The sequence below is a fragment of the Protomyctophum bolini genome (assembly GCF_963924005.1).
Source record: "Protomyctophum bolini genome assembly, chromosome: 1".
In the NCBI taxonomy this organism is placed as follows: domain Eukaryota; kingdom Metazoa; phylum Chordata; class Actinopteri; order Myctophiformes; family Myctophidae; genus Protomyctophum; species Protomyctophum bolini.
This window is the reverse complement of record NC_137862.1, coordinates 26,578,004-26,601,225: the sequence shown is the minus strand read 5'-3', so window position 1 is coordinate 26,601,225 and position 23,222 is coordinate 26,578,004. Positions and strand designations below refer to the sequence as shown.

The window sequence follows — 23,222 nt, the reverse complement described above, 5'->3', positions numbered from 1 at the left end:
CTCAGCGATCGGTGCAGTGGCTGTTCAAGGCTGTTCAAAGGTAACTTTAACCAACTCAGCGGTCGGTGCAGTGGCTGTTCAAAGGTAACTTTAACCAACTCAGCGATCGGTGCAGTGGCTGTTCAAAGGTAACTTTAACCAACTCAGCGGTCGGTGCAGTGGCTGTTCAAGGCTGTTCAAAGGTAACTTTAACCAACTCAGCAATCGGTGCAGTGGCTGTTCAAGGCTGTTCAAAGGTAACTTTAACCAACTCAGCGGTCGGTGCAGTGGCTGTTCAAAGGTAACTTTAACCAACTCAGCGGTCGGTGCAGTGGCTGTTCAAAGGTAACTTTAACCAACTCAGCGGTCGGTGCAGTGGCTGTTCAAAGGTAACTTTAACCAACTCAGCGGTCGGTGCATCTAGCCCCCAAAGATCACAGGAGCTACTGAGTGTGCGTCCTAGGCTCAATGTCAGTTTGAAACCTCCCCCTTCTCATTCAATAGATCTCCTAATCTTTTGTGGCCAGATGTCACACTCATCTTTTACTTTCTCTGATAACAAACTAAAACATGAACCTTGGTTGAAAAAAGGTTGTCCTTTAACCCATTCAGAACAGGAACCCCTTTTGGTGTTTTAAGCATTATGTTACACTTTAGCTATTGAAAATAGCTCTCTATTTTTTTTAATCGTGAAAATGTGGTGCAAATCTTTGAATATATGTGACCAGATTTGACTGAGAGCCTGCCATCGTGCAACCTCCAGCCTTTCACCAGAGGAAAAAAACTGAAATGTATTTATATTTTATCCAAAATGAGTTAATAGCACGGGCAGACTCTTCACATACTAGAGCATGTCTGAAATAAATGTCAGAGCTGAAATCGACATGTAACTACTGTATAGGTGTAATGTTAAGAGACCACAGAAGTGAACCTTTCAAGCCTGTTTTCTCAACTCGCTGTTTTCTGCAAGACATTACTCTATAAGCCATATCTCCAAAACCGGTGGTCAAACTGAACAACTAATATGTCAATTTGAAGCTATGATTCCCTGCTTTCATAGGACATGAAACAAACGAAAATTCAAAAAAATCCAATGGCAGTCCCTCAGTCAACTTTGGCCACATATATTCTTTCAGAGCAAACGTTTTTAACTCAAATCTTTGCTTCTGGGGGGGGGGGGGGGGTTCAGATGGGGGTCCACGGGCAAATATATATTTCTGGGCGTCCTTGAAATGAAAAAGGTTGAGCTGAGCACCACTGACATAGAAACAGGTTTTTCAGAATACTGTTAGGATTTATAAAACATTTTGTAGATTCTACTGTCAGGTCTAAATGGGTTAAGGTGCTGTGTGTATACACCAGAAATAGCTGTTGTATACAAGCTTGTACATCACCTATTTCCGGTGCGCGACACTTGCACACGACACCGTATAAATCTAGCCTTTTTTACTCTTAATCTTCTCACATCTTTAGTACTTTCATTTCCAGCTGATGGACAAGCAGAAACAGCTGACGTACAAGCTCACAATGCGTCGTGCTGCAACACGTTGTGGGCTTGTACGTCAGCTATTTCTGACACCGGCACGCCCCAACTGAGTCTACTGTAAAATGCTGCTTTTAATCCTAAAGCTTTTTTTTTTTTAAAGATATATCGTTTTCTTTTGTGCCTTTATTGATAGTTACAGTGAAGACTGACAGGAGGAGGATTGAGGTATTCATATACCTGCATTGCTGCACGTTATCTGTTGGTCTTGATCAAGTAGCCTACACCAAAGTTTTATAAGCTACTGTAGTCACTATTCATTGATTCACTGGTACACCAAAATAACAAAATCCATTTGAAAATAAATATCACTGTTCTCAGGTCGAATATTGATATGCGATTAAAATGTGATTAATTTAGATTAATGAATTACAAAGCCTCTGATTAATTGGATTAACATTTTTAACCAAGCATTTTGACTAAATCAGTGTATCTACAGAAGAAACATGAAGCCAAACAAATAATGTACTGCATGTATACAATACATGCAGTACATTATTTGTTTGGCTTAATTGTATTTATATTACAATAGGAATACAGTTAATTTCACAATTTGAGTGGTGCTTTTTTGTAAAAATAAATTCCCGGGACGGTATACATTTACTTCGGGACAGTTCAAATTGTATTTTGGGACGGTTCCGCGACGGTGGTGAAAAAAGTTAGTATGGAGCCCTGGTGCACCGTGGCTGGTAGTCCAGTCTGGCAGTGTGCCACGGGTTCGACTCCTGATCCCGACTGCATGTCACCCCCCCATCTCTCTCCCCATCCCCTGGCAGCCTAGTGAGCTTACTGTCTGTCCCTCCTCTTGTCAGGACACACATTGAAAAACAGCTAAAGTAGCAGAACTACAAGCTCAAGTGGATCTGCCTCTTTTGATGCTTGTGTGTGAAGCTGTAATATGATCATGCAGGGCAGTAATTTTACGGGGGAAAATAATTACAGAAAACTTTAAAATATGGAGTTTTTTCTGCCCTATACTGCAACGTTATCTTAAATGAAATCATGCTGGTTGGGTGATCAACGGAAAAACAATATATGACTGTACAGCAAAAAATAAATAAATCACTCACTAGGGACCAACCCCTCCCAACACAAAAGCAGACATAACCACATCAACATATGCTTTTTTCAGAAAACTCCTGGGATTTAGAACAGTGGTTCCCAAACTGTTTCATGTCAAGGAACCCCAAATTGATACTAATTATCCCACAGACCCCCCATTTGAAGAGATATGCCAGAGACCCCCATAAGAGAAGATTTTTACAGCTCTAGCAGAGATTCTCAACCCGTTTAATTTCAAGGACCCCCAGTTTGACATGCATCAGTCTACGGACCCCTATTTAATGGCATTTCTATCTCTAGGACCCCAATTTATATTATAAAATCAATGTTCATTTAACTCTGAGAGTGTACAAATGGACATAGAACAATCCTAACCCAACCCTTATCATCTTACATTATTGTGATATCATAACATATGCCGATTTGCTCAGTGACAGACAAAAACAAACATTAAACTCTGTTCATTGTTAACACCTTAAAGGCGTAGTGAAATGAAAATTTCACACATTTAGACCATATCCGTGGTCATCATATGGGCATACCTAACAATGGATGCCAAAAAAATGGACATATTCTATTTTTTATTACTTCCTGAAAACGAAAATGTGCTACGTGATGACGTGTAGAGATACACATTGATAAAAGCCAATACAAATGAAGCTCACCCGTTTAATTCCCCATATCGGCGCATCCGTGCCGCACAGCTGCTACTGATTACAGAAATCCTCTGTTTTAATTCCCATTCAAGATAACATCCAGATAGTGTATTATTCGGTTTCAACTTAATCATCACGCTAAAATATGTATCTGAAAACATTATAGGGTAGAAATAAGCCACATAACAGTAAACTGGTACAGCTGGCCAACTATCTGACTTGTAAACAAACACACACCATGCTGCTGCGTATAGCATAGCTACCGTCCCATCGCCTGAAGGGATGCAACACTCTGATTGGTTCAGAAACTTCAGACCGGTGTTTCATGTTGAAACCGTCTGAATCTTCAAAATAAAATGATCACCATTTCCGTTTCCCTACACCTTTAAGGGCCCAGGCCTATTTAATCCATTATTAAAATGTGCCCAATGCGCCTGGACCACTTTTACCGACGGACCGGATGTTGTTGTGAATGTGTGTGTAGCAGCTAACAATAGCCACAACACTAAAGATGCGATCGACAACAACTATCTATCGCGACTAGCGACTAAACACAGGATCTTTTTTTATAATTAGGCAGGAATTTAGATCGTGAGTTATTAAGGTTTTCTGGAAAATATGTTTTGTTTAAAATATCGTGAAAAATCGCATCGTGAACCTCATATCGTGATACGAATCGTATCGTGAGTTGAGTGAATCGTTACATGCCTAGTATGTAGTAGTATTGTCAGCACGCTGTGATCAGCGTCCCGTGGTTGATGCATTGGTGCGAGCTCTGTCTAGTTATGAGAGGAAATAGATGAAGTCATGAGGTCATTATGGATTGCTGGAGGAGCCATTAATAAAGAGAGGAGAGGCCGGTGACTTTAATGGGTTCAACCAGGATGACAAACAAGCTGAGGGGACGTCGCGTTAAGAAGTCTTCTATCATGTCTGTGTTAGTTGCAGTGGCTGGTAGGGTTCAAAGATTGGATCACAGCGCCACCACACCTCTGGGGCATTATCACTCATTCCCTGGTGCTGGAAAACGTACCTGGTATTTTTATCATGAACGACCAATTATATGAATATACGTTGAGTCCTTTAACCCATTTATAACGGAGGATGATTCTACAAATGTCTTCTAAATCCTGACAGTTTCTGAAAAACCCATGTTTCTATGTCAGTGGTTATCAAACCTTTTTTTTTTTTTTCACGCCGACCCCCATCTGAAAATATGTTGTTCCAGGGAACCTCCTCAGAAGCAAATGAGTTGAATTAAAAAACGTTTGCTCTGAAAGAATGTCGATTAAAAGATTTTTCCACCACTGATTCACTAAAACACTGAACCGAGTTGTTTGTTTCAGGTCAGTTTGAGTACTTTTGTGTAAAACCAAGACTCTGTAGAGATGAGAGGAATCATTCTTAGCTCATTCGCAGGTGAATATACTGAACTGAACGCCCGGGGTCCATTAAATCAGAGCACCCAGCGATTTATATAGCAGCGGAGCACATTTAGCGACGGACAGGATGTTATCCCGGATGTGGCTGAAGTAGCTAGATATAGCCAAAACACTCTCGATGTGATCGACAACAACGGAAGGTATGATTAATACTAATGCGACAAGCGACGGGACCGCGATGGGTCGCCTAACACACGGGAAAGAGACACGGGATGGATTATTTTCTGCTTCTTTTATTTTCATTTTAACCGTTAACGTTTCTTGGACTGGCTATTTGTAAGGTTTATAAATGTTGATGCTGCTTTGTACTGAACCTAGTACAATTGTGAAAAACAAATACAAAAAATGTAATTACAAAAGACGTGACATAATTAGTGTTAATGTGCAAAAAGGACTAGTAGCTACATGGGACTACAAAGGCTCAAATCGGGCATTGTGGATGATTAATACATGACTTGTTTTAGCTCAACTGCTCCACTGCGCTATGCTGTTATTGTATAATACGATATAGACGAGATAAGTCATGCACACGTTGGCTGTTAGATCCATGGGTGCAATCAATAGATGGCTGATTACACTGCATGTGAGTAATGTCTGTGGAATGTTCCAGCCCTCCCACCTGAGGCTAATCTGTGAGAGAGTATGACTGAACTCCTCTGTGTTCCATGGGAAGAGAATGGGTCATAAGCACCTCATGTGATGCCCCTTTTTTCTTTGCCTTTTTTACTGCAGCATGTTTGAAGAACAAGAGGATAATCATATGGACTCGCTCGCATGCAGTCGCGCGCACACACACACACACACACACACACACACACACACACACACACACACACACACACACACACACACACACACACACACACACACACACACACACACACACACACACACACAGGGGCTTTAAACTCATGACAGAATCCTCTCAGCTGCTTTGAGCGGGCCTGGGGGTAGTTATAAATCCCCATGAATAGTCATTAGCCTGTGCTCACCCTACAGTGAGTTTGTGGTAGTCTGTTATCGTATGCGTATACGCAGCTACACTAGACTAGAAGACTGTTATCTTATGCCTATGCTGCTACACTAGACTAGAAGACTTTGAAGTCTGACACTCTCTCCCATCTAAAAGACAAGTTACAGTTACAGGTTGTTTTTTTTTTGTTGCATAGAGCAGATGATGTATCATTATCCTGGGACTGGGGGTACATAAGAAATGCAATTTGTTATACATAACAAATGCAATTTATGTTATGTGCCTGGCATTGGTCCTGTGAGAAGTGAGTGTCAGTGTGAAGCCAAGTTAATCTAAAAAGATACTGCTCTCTTATAAAGAATGGGAGATCCCTTTGGAGCATTTTTCACTGTCTTAAAATCTTCTAGTATTTGTATATGATATAAGCTGAAGTGACAATAAACACAGATCGTGTTTGTCAGGGAAAACTGTTACTTTTCAGGATTTAAATAAAACATAAATACTATAGCAAATAGTATAATAGAGCTTGAACCGCGTCGCTTTATGCCGTGTTTCCAGCTTGCTTCCTCTGTCTCCACAGCCAATCATCTGCCTCCATCTCACCCTGTCCTCTGTCTCCACAGCCAATCATCTGCCTCCATCTCACCCTGTCCTCTGTCTCCACAGCCAATCATCTGCCTCCATCTCAAGTCATGAATAGTGGAAGTCCTTATTAGTGATGGGAGATTAATCGGCAACACCTCAGTATTGGCCGATATTGGCATTAAACCAATTAAATCGGTAAAATCGGATTTAGCAGATATTTAATTTTATTATAATTATGTTGAAAAATATTTTTTATAAAGCCAGAAAAAGCCTTTTGTTGATGATGAAGGCTGCAAATTATATCAGTGTTTTCTGGGGAAGCTTTCGAAAGAGTCAATAGTTGGAACATTTAAAAAACAACACTACATCCAAAGCTGTTTACTTTGGGATATGAGCCAACATTTCAATAACGGTGAATGCCTACTTTTGGAATAAAGAGGCGTTGCTTTTGTTCAAATGCAGCCTTTTTTTCAGAATGACCAAAATAATGATATATTTTTAATACAGAATGAGATCATATCGACATCGGATAGGCTATCAGTTATCGGCCATAACAGCAATTCATTATATCAGATATCGAAATCCAGAGATCCAGTATGAGTCATTTTACAATTGGTTGCATGCTGAAAATAGCCGATCTACAAGCTCACAACGCGTCGCAAGCTTGTAGATCGTCTATCTTCAGCAAGTGTAAAAACAGTCATTACAACAGCATCAAGGCCCACCAGAAAAAAGTCTTGATGATTATGTATGTCGACTAAAACTAGACTAACACTAAAACATTCCAGGTGACTAAAATGTGACTATGTCTAAAACTAAAATTTGCTGCCAAAAACAACACTGCTCATCGACACACACACACACACACACACACACACACAGCGAGTGGTCCGCCACCCGTCGTTGCAAGACACACAGAATCAATGTGTGTGCAGACATGCAGACGTTCGCTTTATCGATCGCAGTCAGTACAAGAGAGTCTGTGTTTATTTGTACTTCTTTGTGAAATGGAGCAATGTAGAGACGTAGGCATCCAAAAACATACAGCTTGGGTGCATGTGAGTCAGCCCACCAATTACAAAGAAGGAAAGTGTTGTACCCTGCCCTTTTTTTTTCTTCTTTCAAATTATTTGTTCGGCCCAAAATTCACTTTTTGTCAGCCTTCTGATTGGTCCCTGACTGACTAACCAGCAGGCACTTTCTGTCTTGTTCCGCCCTGGTTCCGCCTTGTTTATGTTGAATTTGCTAAAACATCATTTTTGGAAAAAACTAAAAACAAACATGATATGCCCTGCAGTCACCATGATGCACCTGTGATGTTCCTTTTTACTGGCACAAAGTTTAAAATAAGAACTGAATGCACAGAATATCAATACGAAGCAACTGAAAAACATTATTATTTCAATGGTAGTGGATGGAGAGAGACAGGATTTTTTGTCCAACCACGAAACGGCAACCAATGGGTGCGAAGATAGGGGCACAAACACGGGCGGGACTTGACAAAGGGTGAATTGTGTTTGTTGTCATGATTTGTCACCATCCGAGATGGCTTTGTTCGAGGCTTACAGATCTTTAAATAAATACTATGGGAAAAAATGAATGGGGAATTATTTCCTGGGCCTGCTGTCGTCATGAAAGGGGGTGGAACTGCGACGCTCTCTATATAGTCCTCATGTGGTTAAGACTGGGTACATGTGGAAGTGTCTAAACAACACCCAGTCTACCCACAGTGGGAGATATCTGTGACATCTGCATTGGCTCCCTTCTTCCCTCAAGCTCTGTGCAGTTGGATTGGTCGTTTTTTAATCACCCCTAATTAGTATAATCAGTCATTTTGGGAGACTGTTTGACGGTACAAAATGAATACGGCCCAACCCCTAGCCTAGTCTGTAAAAAAGTATGTACATATGTTTTAATGGGAGTGATACAAAATGCAAATCAATTAATGATTCTCAACAGTCCAAATGAACAGAAATCTGAATTACTACTGTGTGGCCGTCAATTTAGTCAGACGCTCTCTTATAGGCAGCTGCCAAAAATAAAAATAAATAGAAGACTTAATCTTTATGCATGTCGAGTAATATAAAAGGAAAATTGGCTAGTTGCAGGTTCTTTAGTGTTAATATAATAGATAATAGCACTGCTGTCATTTTTAATACGTAATAATACTGACAGAAATAATAGAGGAAGGTTCTGAAACAGAAACCAGATAAATGGATTCAATTATTGCAAACTGGTAGAGTGGGTTAGAAATAAGGGGCACCTTTTTGACAGGAAAGGAGCTGACGGAGAGTTAATAACAATAATTATGAATATCAACGCTGTAAGGCAGAAAGCTATTATCTCCATATTTTAACTTTTTGGGTGTGTGTGTTTTTTTAACACCCTGCTTGATAATATCACAGTGTCACACACTAGTCCAAGCTAGGTAGATAATAGGCAAAACTTAAAGGAGTAGTTCACACAAAAAAATGACTTCTTTCCTAAGACATCAAATTTTACACACAGGGAAATTAGAGGGTCCTCAAATGTATTGGCTTAGGAATGCGATTAAAAACTAAACAAATCTTTTCATTCAAGGCTTCACGGGGTGTGTAATTATTGATAGGAAATAGTGAATAATTATTGATAGTGTGTATATATTTTGTTTTGGCTACTGAAATTATGAAAAAATGAATTAATGTTCTGACGCACGGTGGTGTTTGCGAGGCGAAAACAGCCGATCTTCAAACCCGAGAGTGCGTATAGTAACGCGGACGCGATGCGACGTGAGCTTGTATAGATCGGCTATTTTCCCCCGAGCGAGCCTGACAGGACAAAAAGAAACGGAAGAGGTTTATAACAGAGAGGCAGCAGGCAGCGAGCGCTGAGCTAGACTAACCCATTCTGGGCAGGAACCCCTTTTGGTGTTTGAAGCATTATGATATACTTTAGCTATTGAAAAATAGCAGATCTACAAGCTCATACAAGCTTGTAGGTCTGCTATTTTTGAAAAATCATGAAAAAGTTGTGCAAATCTTTGAATATATATTCTTTCAGAGCCAATGTTTTTAACTCAAATCCTTCCTTCTGGGGGAGGGGGTCCCAGGAACAACATATTTTCAGATGGGGGTCAGCGGCCAATTACATATAATCTTGGGGGTACTTGACATGTAAAGGTTTTTCAGAAAACTGTCAGGATTTATCGTTCCCAGGTCTAAATGGGCTAAGGGGCCAGGCAGCTGACTTGATGAATAATTCAGGCCCTGCAAGTCCAGCATGCTGCACACAAGTGATCTAGCATCTGACACTCATAGAGCTCCGACACAGCGAGACAGAAGACTAGCCCATTAAAGACCCTGAGACCATATTCTACTAAACGTCTTCTAAATCATGACGGTTTTCTGAAAAGCCTCTGTTTCTATGTCAGTGGTGCTCAAAACTATTTCATGTCAAGTGGTTGAAAGCTATAAGGTGACACAGATGCGTCCACAGGTCTGAATGGGCTACTAGCCTCCCACTCCCATGGAAAAAAAGGAGTTCCTGTCCACGGCTACAACAGCTTTCAATACACTTCAGCAACATGGATAAAGTCAGCTTCCATTCTTTAACATTGCTCCCAAAGATCTGACACCATTGCATAAAACAAAACCTCCCGGCAACCAAAAAACAGACGAAAGAAAGACAGGCGCACGTCGTCCCGTCTGTCTGTCTGAACAAAAGGAGTCATTTAACTCTGGGAGTATACTGTATATCGTCTCTGTCTGCGTGGTGGGAAAAAAACCTTGAATGTCCAAAACTTTAACTTTTCAGGATTCAAAATGTAAAAGATTGCAAAAGAAGCAGATCTACGAGCTCGAAGCAGCGTGGTGTTTAGTGTTGACTTCGTTGACTAAAAGTATGACAAATGCATGTTCGCCGACTACCGTTTTACACTGGGGACAACTGAATAAAAATGAAATAAAAACTAAGCCATACAATGATGACTAAAACTAAATATAAAAGAAAATCTAGAACTCGGCAGGTAAACTGTATAAGAGGGAGAAATACAACAATGTGCGAACCACCATAAGGACTACTGCCTGCATCGAGTACAGACCTCTAGACCTACAGAGCTGCTACTCTTACAAACATTTACATTTGAGGCTTTTTGTTCTTTTATTTTGTATACCATTTAATACCATTTCAATAGTTTAGACTAGAGGAAGACTTCAAAAGATTGCTGCTATTCGTTTCAAAATATACGATGCAATGTTTACACCGTCTCCAACTGTATATACTTTCCCCATTTTCAACCGTTTTTATTGTATTTTGACACTTGCTTTGGCAATGTATGTTTTCTCAGGCCAATTATTAAGCTCCTTTGTATTGTATTGAATTGAATGCAGCGTCACCATAAACGGTAAATGGTACATTTATATAGCGCCTTTATCCAACATAGATTGTGCATTACATTCACCCATTCACACACAGATGCCGGAGGAAACCATGCAAGGCACCAACCAGCACATCAGGAGCAATTAGGGGTTCAATAGGGACTTTAAGCAACGACTGTTTTCAGGACGGCTCCGCTAGGCGGAAGTACGGGAGCTGTGACGCCGTCGCCGTAGCTGTCAAAAGCGTTAAGCAAGCAGTCGTCGGCGACATTGGTTCCCATGCATGGTGACGCGTCTATGCAGCATTTTTAAACACCACGTCGCGCGTCAGCTAACTTGCCGATATTGCTTAATTCTTACATGTGCTGGACATGATCAGCAGTGGAAAGAGGAAGAGGAACATGGTAATGACATGGCGTTGTAGACACTACGTGTAAGTGTAGCTTCTCCCGTAGTAGAAAGGGCTGTGACGGCAAGCAGGTTTATGTATCGAGCACTGATCCATTTCCGGTTGCCGTATCCGACTGCCGTAGCCGTCGCTGCTTAAAGTCGCTACGGTCTTGCTCAAGGACACTTCGACACTAAATCTGGGGGAGCCCACAGGGTTCCAACTGGGAACCTTGCGGTTACCATCCGGTCACTCTACCCCTGAGCCACCGCCGCCCCGTCACCATGGATGGCCCATGTCATCCCTGTCCTGAGACAGACACGCAGGGCACTTAACTAAACACACAACATAACATTGCCACTTTCACAACACAAAGAAGCATGAATGGTGGCCTGGCGTAACACCACATGACCCCGACTGACTGTACTGCTGGAAAGTCCCCAATCAGCCCTACAGTACAACCAGTGGTGCAGAGTTACTGTCCTGCTCACGTCACTGTCAAGTAATACAATCCACTGCCTGTTTGTGTAAATTAGTCAATTCTACTATTATTAACCGAACAAAACTCCTTGTCAAGGCTGTACTCGTCAATTTGTCTCCTTGGTGGATTGGTCAATGCAACTGAAATTGCAACACACTTTATACTGTGGATTTTTTTTGAGTGGTGCAACCACTCCTATGGACAGAAACGGAATGTCAAAATATCTACCGCGGTGGATGAGACCAGAGCCATTGAGTAATGGTTGAGACAAAGCAGTGAAAGATACATAACGTCAGTCTTACCCAATACCCAATCTTTCTGTTTTAGGAACACAAGGCTGCTGTACTTTATACCTCAAACTAAGCATTAAAGTCGCCAAATGATTTGCAACTGAATGGCTGGAAAATGGAAATTAAGAGTTTACATACACTTTCCTTAAAGGACCACTTTTCAACCTAGCTTCATATAATAGGTCCTCACTAATAATCATGATAAAATGGCACAATTTAGTTCTACTCAGTCTGTGTCTCATAGGAGGACTGTGGGCAGTTCAGCAACCCGTCCACCAGTGACATCATCGTTAGGCAGATAACAAGATTTTCTTTACAAAACGCGAGACATGGCCAAAGCATTCCCGGGGGTCCCCAGCCAAAAACGTTGAGAAGCCATGGACTAGAGCAGTGGTTCCCAAAAATGTTTGAGAACAACTGCATTAGCATTATTATTATTAATTATTATTAGCACCACAAAGAAATATGGCCTCCAACTCCCATTGCAACTACTTGATTCCTTGATACCTTAATTCCAAATGGCAGTTATGGTATAATTGGGCCTTATACATCTCTGACTCAAGCCCGAGACTCCACACACATGCATGCAGGCACGCACGCCACACATGCACACACAAATGCAAGTTATGATTTTGTTTTGTTTAGCTTTTTTTTGACCACCTCCAAACAGACGAGGGCTCACTCACGCCCATCCCCCCGCCTACAAGATCCTCTGGCTGCTATCATGCCTTGTCTAGTGGTCACCTGCTCTAGCCACAGTAGGGGTGTAACGACATAGTAACTGCATCGAAAAATCGATTTTAATTTCAAGAATCGAAGTATATCGAAAACAGCAACATTGACTTTGTATCGTATTGTATTGTTTTGCAATGCAAATAATCGTTTGTATCAATACTATGTTTTTGTGCGTGGTATTTAGCAATATTAAGAAGAGGGGGCTTAATTACATTAATGTATATGTATTTTCCAGAGAATCACTGTTTACTTATTTATATCAAAATTCATACATTTTCCCTTAAAAAACAGCACTATCCACAGATATTTAAATTCTTTGCTAAATAGTTACTGTATCGATTTCAAATCATTGAATTGTATCGTATCGCCATAATGAACCAATATCGTCCACGTATCGTATCATCAACCACTGCGATACGCATCACATCGCTGTTAAAAAGTATCGTTACACCTCTAAGCCACAGGCATTGTGATGTGGATGGGCAGCTTTTGATAGGTTCATACGGTGGATGAACATCATGCTTGTGTTTTGATAGGTTCATACGGTGGATGAACATCATGCTTGTGTTTTGATAGGTTCATACGGTGGATGAACATCATGCTTGTGTTTTGATAGGTTCATACGGTGGATGAACATCATGCTTGTGTTTTGATAGGTTCATACGGTGGATGAACATCATGCTTGTGTTTTGATAGGTTCATACGGTGGATGAACATCATGCTTGTGTTTTGATAGGTTCATACGGTGGATGAACATCATGCTTGTGTTTGATAGGTTCATACGGTGGATGAACATCATGCTTGTGTTTTGATAGGTTCATACGGTGGATGAACATCATGCTTGTGTTTTGATAGGTTCATACGGTGGATGAACATCATGCTTGTGTTTTGATAGGTTCATACGGTGGATGAACATCATGCTTGTCTTTTGATAGGTTCATACGGTGGATGAACATCATGCTTGTCTTTTGATAGGTTCATACGGTGGATGAACATCATGCTTGTGTTTTGATAGGTTCATACGGTGGATGAACATCATGCTTGTGTTTCAGTGCAACAATCATGTTGCAGCGCGATGCATTGTGAGCTTGCAGATCTGCCATTTTGTAGATGGGCTGTTTTTGGACATTTGGTGTCGAGATAAAGAAAAATAAATCACACCTCATAAAGTAAAATAAACACCTACTATGCCTATTTGCTCAGACACTGACTTAAAATTGTCCATTCATTGTCAATTGTAATGTAATATTTGTGCAGGACAAAGTTTGTGCATACCACACCAAAATCTGGACGGGCTGGCACCCCTCAAAAACAAAAAAAGGAGGCGGTGGAGGATAGACCCCTGAGGGACTCCGGTCACAGTACTATAGGGTTTAAGTGGTTAATGATCATTCTTTAAGTCTACTGAGGATTGTATTGTTTTTACTGTGGATTTTATAGTAGCTTTTTTTAATGTCTGCAGCACTGGATCAAAACTAATTTCCCTATGAGGTATAATAAAGAAATACAATTATGGAAAACACTGGTTTCAATTAATCTGCTACTAGATTTTCATGCCGCCATGCCTGGTAGGGTCTAGGGTGCAACGTCAGGATGCTCTAAATGAGTTGGGGGGGGTACCAGGGGGTCCACGGCAGAATTTGCAATTATAATAGCGTCAAAATCACTTTAACCATATTTTATAAGTTGGCTATACAAATAGCAGATATAAAGATATAGGCTACAAGCAAAAAAAGCAAGTGCGTGTGTGCGTGCATGGCATGCTGTCACTGTCTCTGCGTGCGTGCGTGTTGTGTATAACAGAGAGGATGTGAAAGGAACCAAAACACCACGAGAGGGGAAATGTTGGATGGTATGTTGGGAGGTAAATCTGATTTTCCGGCTTCAAGTCCTGGAGGCACTATGAAACTATGATGGCTGGTGTAAAAAAGGGGGACGGGGGGAGAGAGACATGTTGCCTTTTGAGGTACAGTATATCAGTGGGAATAGCTGAAATCCAGAACACGGCGTCCACCGGGCATCATTAGTGGAAATGGAGAAGTCTTATTACACCTTGTGCCCTGCAGTGTGAGCGCACCGCACTCGGCTGGCAACAACGTTCCGGTTAGATCTGTCCCCAACTCCCCATGCCTCCCAACTCCTTTCACTTTTATTTGGAGTTGGTTCAAAACTTGAGCAGATGAGATGAGAGGAAGTGGGGTTATCTGCACCAATACATCTCTGTGTGTACGACTGTATGTCTGTAATCCACATTAACTCGAGAACCAGTGGTTTCACAAGTTCAAAATGTGTAGAAAATCTATTGAAAATAGCCGATCTACAAACTCACAATGCGTCGCAATGTGACACATTGTGGTTAATGTATGTTTTTCTAATTAAAATTTAAATCGCCAAAGTACAGTAGAAGTAGAAGTACTGGAAATTGGAAATACTCAAGTAAAGTTCAAATACCTCAACATTGTACTAAAAGTACTTAGTTACTTTCAACCACTGTCGAGAACCGTTCGCCCCACGGACTTCAAATACGACACACGCGTTCTACACCACCACAGGGAGTGCAGTTCCCGTTGTCGAGTCGGTCGGACCCAACGTTGTCCAGAACCACCTCCAAAAGGCCTCTGCCCGGGCTCTGGACCGGCCCCTGGCCAGGGTCCATATGTGGAGCTGTGCCTGTTTACGACCTCACAACACTGCATATTTTTGGGCATGCACGACACAGAACTCAATAAGCTGGCCTGTTCTGACATCCCAACACTCCATAATTGGGCATGGCTGACACAGAACTCCATATATAGGAATAAAGGGACACAGAGAGACAGATACAGAAATCTGACTTCGGGCATGAAAGGGATCTGGGCGGGGCATGCATTTCCAACTTGCATCATTCCAAGTAGGCCAGTGCCCAACGCGCACCGCCGTATAGGACCCACGGGCACCTCTTTTAGTTATTGGTCCATAATAGAAGATGCGTGGATTAATGTTCTCAGTCGCCACAACCGATTTCAGTCAGCAAGCATGTCTTCTATGGAAGTATGTCATGGGGTAGTCGTGCATCAATCGTACCAAAGCACAGAAGTCAACTGGCAGTAAATGACTGGCTGCTATTTAGATGGTATTATATCACTACATAATCTTATACCATTGACCTAACTGTCAGTAGAAACACTTAACTCCACTGCTCTGTGGGGGCACTGACTGCAGCTCAGCAAAAATAATGACAGTTTCTCTCTCTCTGTGTGCGCGACTGTGGGTGCGAGCGTGTGTGTGTGATAATCAAACTTGGAGATCAATTGTCAGTGGAGTTAAGAGGTTTTTTACCATCAATGGCAGAGAAAATCACCTAACTCCACTTGAGCTGTATTCGGGTAAAGTGGTGATAATATAATGACACATGCAAGTATCTGATAAAATACAAAGTCACAATACCAACTTTGATGAGGCAGTATTGCTTTGTTTCAAAAATATAAGGTTTTCTTCAATTTCTGAAAAATTTAAAATGTGTTTTTTCCATTTCCTGAAAAATGAAGATTTTGGAGTTAAGAGGTTTCCTCCCGACAGCAGAGATATATTCTTTTGCAAAAAGGGTCCCTTTAACTCCTTGGTAGCCATGGACGTGATCCCGAAATATTGCCGTCTTTGTAGTGGGTGCCATGGACGTAACGAGGCCAATATTTTCATTTTTCTTTTTTGAAATTCTTTAAAAAAAATCATCCATATTTTGAAAATTCCTCTAATCTGTTGTACAGGTGATGACATGCACATTACATGCATAATAGAATTACAAATTCTTTCTTACTTTATAATAGGCACTCAGAGCCTAAATTGGTGCCCCGCCCACTGGCGCTTAAACTTAAGAGCTTCTCTCAGGAGCCCGAGGGCTCTGGTGTTTGGTACACAAGGGGCCCATGCTGCTAGAAAAGCCTCCGGATAAGGTCATCAACGCTCCTTCTAAGTTCTTCAAAAAAGAATAATCAATGCGTTGCTTACAACGCATTTTCTTATACTACACCACTTCCACTTTTACAGGAAAACAGAGCCGACAACTTTATGCAATGTCTAAGGTCTAAATGAGTGAAATTACCAGCACAAGGACACACACAAGAACATCATGACTAGAGTTTGTTCTTGCTACAGAAAGGATGGGCTCTGTCTAACGATTTCTTCCATTGATTAGTCCAAAATGGCTCCAAGACAAGCAGTAGATTCTCTCCCTCTTGACTGGAGGAAGAGAAGAGGCTAATTATAATGTCACAAAAGGCATAAGAAACATAAGCCTGGCTATAATATAAATTACAGTGGTGGAAAGTAACTCAAGTACAATTTTGAGGTACTTTTACTTACATTACATTTTGGACTGAGGTTGATTAAAAAAGAGTCTTCTAAACAGTTTTCTGAAAACCCTATGTCAGTGGTTCTCAACCTTTTTCATGTCAAGGAATTATATGTATTTGGGCGCCGACCCCCATCTGAAAATATGTTGTTCTAGGGACCCCCCAGAAGCAAATATTTCTGTTAAAAACGTTCGCTCTAAAATAATATACGTATATTCAAAGATTTGTGCCACATTTTCACGATTTCTCAAAAATAGCTTGTGAGCTTGTAGATCTGCTATTTTGCAATAGCTAAAGTATAACATAATGCTTAGAACACCAAAAGGGGTTCCCGCCCAAAATGGGTTAACTGGAGTATTTCCAATTGTCAGTACTTTTACTTCTACTCCACTACATTTCAGAGCCAAAATATTGTACTTTTACTCCTACACTACATTTATTTGAGAGCTTTAGTTACTAGTTACAGTACTTTGGAGATTTCGATTATTTACCACTTCTGCCCTATTCGGCTTTGTGAGCTTGTAGGTCTGCAATTTAAAGTACAAAGTTTTAGCACTTTTTTCCACCACTGATAAATTAGAACGGAGAAAACAAAAAGGAAAAAGAAGAAAGAGGAACGTTGTATAAATTATTATGTGAGGCTACACCAAAGTGGAGAATACTGAAGCTGGAGAGGGCATTTCATATCGACCCTGGAGGTCGATATGATTTACACACAAATGACACAATGCATTTTGTGAATGCAACACAAAAATGAGATTGTAAATTTTAAAACAAATAGAAAGAAAGGGGGGGACAGATGCACAACGGATAGTGCTTGTTGTTGTTTTTTTCTTCCTTTTTACCAGTTTTTGTACCACTGCCATCGTCGCCGTACCTTTGTTACTACGTACAGGAACGCGTGTACGGCGTGCTTGACGCCGCGTTTTGATCACATCATCACAAGAAAACGGTTAAGGTTAAGGTAACCCCGGTTATTCGACTATTCGGTTTCTGGCTAAAACATCAACCGAACCGAATACCGACGAATATGCTTTTCACTATTCGGCCCGAACAGTTCCCGTGGCCGAATATTGGGTGCATATAATCCCTAGAGTTTTACTTTTAAGTGTAAAACGTGTCTGGTGTTCTAACCTTCCGTGAGAGTGGAAGTCCAGCTGCAGCACCTTGTCGTGGTGTGCCAGGGCTCTCCTGGCTCTCTGGTGACTGCTGTGCAGCGCGGCGGTGTCGTAGGACAGGCCCTCGTGGTGGCGGATGTATTTGTTGAGAGGCCTCTCGAACTGACCTGAAAACAATCAAACAAACACATTATCAGTGGTGGAAAAAGTACTCACATTTATTTTCTTTTTTTTGTCAGGTTTTACCTGACCTCACAACACTCATGCTTACATGAAATGTAAGCGACCATAAATCGACTTTGCGCCACCTAGTTCTGACTGATATGCCTCGTCTGCTACGTTGTCTGCCTCCTGTCTGGCCAATGGCCTGCCAGCAAGCCATCATGACCCCACTGCCAGCCAGCCAGGCAGGCTGTAGAGAGCAGCCATCATGACCCCACTGCCAGCCAGCCAGGCAGGCAGGCTGTAGAGAGCAGCCATCATGACCCCACTGCCTGCCAGACAGGCCGCAGAGAGCAGCCATCATGACCCCACTGCCTGCCAGACAGGCTGTAGAGAGCAGCCATCATGACCCCACTGCCTGCCAGACAGGCTGCAGAGAGCAGCCATCATGACCCCACTGCCTGCCAGACAGGCTGTAGAGAGCAGCCATCATGACCCCACTGCCTGCCAGGCAGGCTGTAGAGAGTAGCCATCATGACCCCACTGCATGCCAGCCAGCCAGCCACTGTGTGAACAGACTGGTTTCTGATCTGCCCACAGACCTCTCATGAGACACAGACTGGTTTCCGCTACGCCCACAGCCCTCCCATGACTCCGAGTAGAAAAACATTGTGGTATTTTAACATTATAAAAAAATCTTATAAAAACCAAAAAGATTCATGTATTTATTCCAATGTTCAACGTCAGAAAGTCAATTTGATCGATAATCACAATTATTTGAGCGACAATTAATCGCCAGGTGAAATGTTGTAATTGTGACAAACAACCACACAAACAGACACAGAGTGAACAACAGTGCTGCTGGGGAAATGAAAGCCAACTATGAAACAAAACCCTTAAAAACCTGATGTCTGAAGAACAGCTTCCAAATTGTCGGGATGCCTAAATACAAGAAAAAGTCACGCTCACGGCTTTCACCACCGAAATCAAAGAAGAAAAGTGGTTGCGTGTTCTCAAAAATAACAATGTCACCTCACCATCTCACAAGTCTTCAGGTGAAACATTTAGACCCGAGGACGATTCTACAAATGTCTTCTAAATCATGATAGTTTTCTGAAAAAAATATGTTTCTATATCAGTGGTTCTCAAACTATTTAATGCATGGACCACGAGAATTATATGAATTTGGCCACCAACTCCCATCTGAAAATATGTTGTTGCAGGGACTCCCCCAGAAGCAAAGATTTTAGTTAAAAACGGTCGCTCTGAAAGAATAGATACTCAAAGATTTGTGCCATATGTTCACGATTTTTTTAAATAGCAGATCTACAAGCTTGTAGCGCGGCACTCGGTGCCGTGCTATGAGCTTGTAGATCTGCTATTGTTGTAAGTATAACATAATGCTTGAAACACCAAAATGGGGTTCCCGTCCAGAATGGGTTAAAGAATGGCACCAGTGCCCCCGTTTCTGCAAATACACCTTTTGCTGCCGCTGGAGCTTTTACTGATGCGTTATGAATTGTATGTCTTGCTGATGAATTGAGCACATTAGCACAATGGAAACAACAAGCCCCCCTCTGGGCTTTTTGTCCCATTGTTTTAGCAGAGCTTTCTCTTGACTATACAAAATGTAGGAATGTGACATTAAGAAGACGTTAAGACGTTTACTCACCGTCTCTGTAGAACCGAGTCAAACTACTATTGATTGTGTGTGTGTGTGTGTGTGTGTGTGTGTGTGTGTGTGTGTGTGTGTGTGTGTGTGTGTGTGTGTGTGTGTGTTAAAAAGCATAGGACAAGTGATTGCTCTGTCTTCACTATTAGCCCCAACATTAATCTAGAAATTGATTGGAAGAACGTTTATATGTGAATTCTTCATCTCGTTAGACAATGACTCAATCTGTTGACACAGTGTGGCTAATATTATTAATCAATAACCAAAGTGTAGGTGCCAATTGTCAATGTTTATGTTTAAGTGAATTCATGATTAAGATTAATAATTATTTTGGTTAAAAAAAAGGTTAAAAAGCTATGCTGGTTATTTGATTGCATCTCATGAGTGTCATGTGTGTGTTTACAAAGGTCTAGCTGACCTGTTCTGAGTGTGACCTAATTGTCCTTTGATGTTATTGGGAGCTAATTTGGACCCGTTTGAGGCACCTGTGTGTATTTCTGTTTGATGTCACAGTCTTGTAGTCAGTTGGAGTCAGACACAGAAGGAAGCAACACAGTTTTTTGACCATACATTGGACTCTGTAATTTTTGGTGTTTTTTCCCAGTAAAACCTTTTGATGAAAAGTTATTTTTGTCCTGTCGTTTGCGTACAACTACTGTTTTGTGTTTTTGTGAGGTCTACTCCACCAAGTGGTACATTTTGAAAGAACATTTAGACGGAGTGCCACTACAATTAGTCAAAAAACTGAGCTAATGAGCTACAGTTGGAACTTGCCTGGACATTTTTGGAGGAAAACAAGTTCACCTGAAGGAAAGGCAGTAACCGGAGTATTCTTTTCAAGTGATTTCCAAGACAAGGTATTAAAAATATTCCCATTTTCTATGTGCTTTGTGACACGAAGATACTACCTGGATTTGTGAAGCTAAGTGGATTGGACTTCTCTTCTACGCTTTATTGACTGTGGCTCTCTCCATGTGAGCATAATTTCAAGCTTTCATTCAGCCATGTGGAGTTTTGCATCACTTGAGAAGTTGTTTTGCACTTGTTTGATTAAGAAGAGTGACTATACAAAGTGCTTTTAAGCTTTTGCATGCAACTTGAGCATTCTACTCTACAATTGATAAAATGGCTGATGAAAAAGAAAAGGAATCTGAAGGTGTGGAGGGAGGAAGGTCACGCAGACAGTCTCGCAGACAGACTGAGAAAGCAGCAGAAGAGAAATTGCTAAAAAGCATTGCATTAAGGAGACAGAGATTGGGAGCTCTTACAAGTAAAATGAATGAGATAGAGCCATTGATGGATGATGTTCAAAACTTGCAACATGTGAAAGATGTGTACAAAGGTGATTTTGCACATGCTTATGATGAGTTCTTTCATTTCAATAACGAAGTTTCAAGTCTTTTGCCTGAGGATGAAAGAATAGCGGATCAAGATATGTGGTTCGAACCCAAAAAGGCAAATCTACACCAGTTCATGGATGCAGTTACAAATTGGATTGCAGGGCAGGATATGTTGAGAATGATGAAAGGTTGTGGTGATGAAAATAACCTGCAAGATGGAGTTAAACCAAATGATAGTGTATCACAGGTTAGTGTCAAGGACACCGGAGGTGCCCGCAAAGGTGGGTCTGAAGTAAGTCGTGCTTCAACAGCGTCGCGAGTGTCGTCAACGCGTGTTAGACAAGAGGCCGAGCACGCAGCACTGCTTGAACTTTCCGCGGGACTCAAGAAAAAACAGCAGCTTGCAAAAGAAGAATCGGAACTTAAATCTAAGTTTGAGGAAATTAAAGCTAAAAAAGAGGAGCTCGATATGGAAGCTGCATTAGCTGCAAGCAGCGCAAAAATAAAAGTACTCAAAGAATATGAAAGACAGGAAGATGGTATGAATAGCTATCTGGCATCACAAAGACCACAGCATTGGAGTGTGAAGCAGGACAGAGCCAGCAGTGTACAACCAGTAAATGTACAGTCAAAAATGATGCAGTCACAAATGATGCAGTCACAAGTACCACCACAAGTATTACAAGGAGTTCATCACAGTTTCAACCAGGGCACCAGAGGTGATGGCATAATAGAAGTCCTGCAGAAACAGAATGCAATAACAGAGTTGCTTGTTAGACAACAGAAGCAATCCCAGTTACCAATCAAAGATATTCCTGTGTTCAAGGGCGATGCATTGCAGTACAAATCTTTCATCAGAGCGTTCGAGCACTCAGTAGAACAAAAGGCTGACACTGATCAAGACAAGTTGTACTTCTTGGAACAATTCACAGCTGGTGAACCCCAAGAGTTAGTTCGCAGCTGTGCTCACATGCCGTCGAGGAAAGGTTACCAAGTAGCGAAGCAACTTCTCCATAAGCACTATGGGGATGAACTAAGGATCGCCAGTGCGTACATTGATAAAGCCCTCAAATGGCCGACGATCAAGTCCGACGATGGAAAGGCTTTAAGTGCCTATGCAATGTTTTTAATTGGATGTCACAACACTATGGAAGACATAGACTATTTGGAAGAGATGGACAACCCAACCAACCTGTGAACGGTGGTGTCTAAACTGCCATACAGAATGAAAGAACGCTGGCGTGATGTAGCCTACGATGTCAAAGAGCGGCAGGGCAGAAGAGCGAGGTTTGCGGATTTGGTCAGATACATTGACCGGCAAGCTAAAGTAGCTACAGATCCCCTCTTTGGTAATATACCAGACAGCCGCCCAGTCACGGCTGGACAGAATGATCAAAGAGAAAGACCTCCTGTGAAGAGAGAATTTCGTGGAAGTAGTTTCGCAACCAACGTTTCAGATGACAATGAGCAGCCTCAAGGAACATCTTGGAAGCCAGAAAGAACAAGCAAAACAGTGAATGCTTTTGAGAAGCCGTGTTTGTACTGCCAGGAAGGTCACACACTAGCTTCATGCAACAAGATCAAGAAGCAGCCACACAGAGAACGTGTGGAGTTCTTGAAGTCAAAGGGCTTATGTTTCGGGTGCTTAACTTATGGACATATGTTCAAATTCTGCAAGAAAAGAGCAGAGTGTATCGAATGCAAATTAAAGCATCCAGACATTCTACACACAGAAAGAGAAGTTTCGGTCTCACGTGAAGCTTCGCCTGAAAAGAATGACAGTGCACAGGGAAGTGAAGTTTGTGCACAAGTTTCTGTCACACAAGAATCCTGTAACGTCACAGGGGCCGGAGAACTTGAATGTGTCCTGTCAATAGTACCGGTGAAGGTCAAGTCAAGAAAGAGTGACAAGTATGTGGAAACGTACGCGTTCATTGATCCGGGAAGCACCGGAACGTTCTGCACAGAAGCTCTGCAAAAGAAACTGAACGTAAAGGGGAAGCCAACCCAAGTACTTCTCAGCACCATGGGCCAAGACACGCCTGAAGAACAGAAACTCCTGAGCAGTTTTGTGATATTGGATCTTGAAATATGTGGGCTAGAAGAGAAC

General features: G+C 41.6%; 1 protein-coding gene across 2 annotated transcripts in view; it reads right to left on the bottom strand.

Annotated features, from left to right (window-relative positions):
• Nucleotides 1-23,222, bottom strand: part of adam10a (ADAM metallopeptidase domain 10a) — a 114,960-nt gene that overhangs the window by 66,440 nt on the left and 25,298 nt on the right. For both annotated transcript variants that reach the window (XR_013963797.1, XM_080759326.1), the window contains exon 2: nt 17,955-18,105. Coding sequence is in view for 1 of the 2 variants with exons in the window: in XM_080759326.1 (XP_080615452.1) it covers nt 17,955-18,105 (151 nt within the window). In the remaining variant the exon portion in view is untranslated. The remainder of the gene's footprint in view (nt 1-17,954; nt 18,106-23,222) is intronic.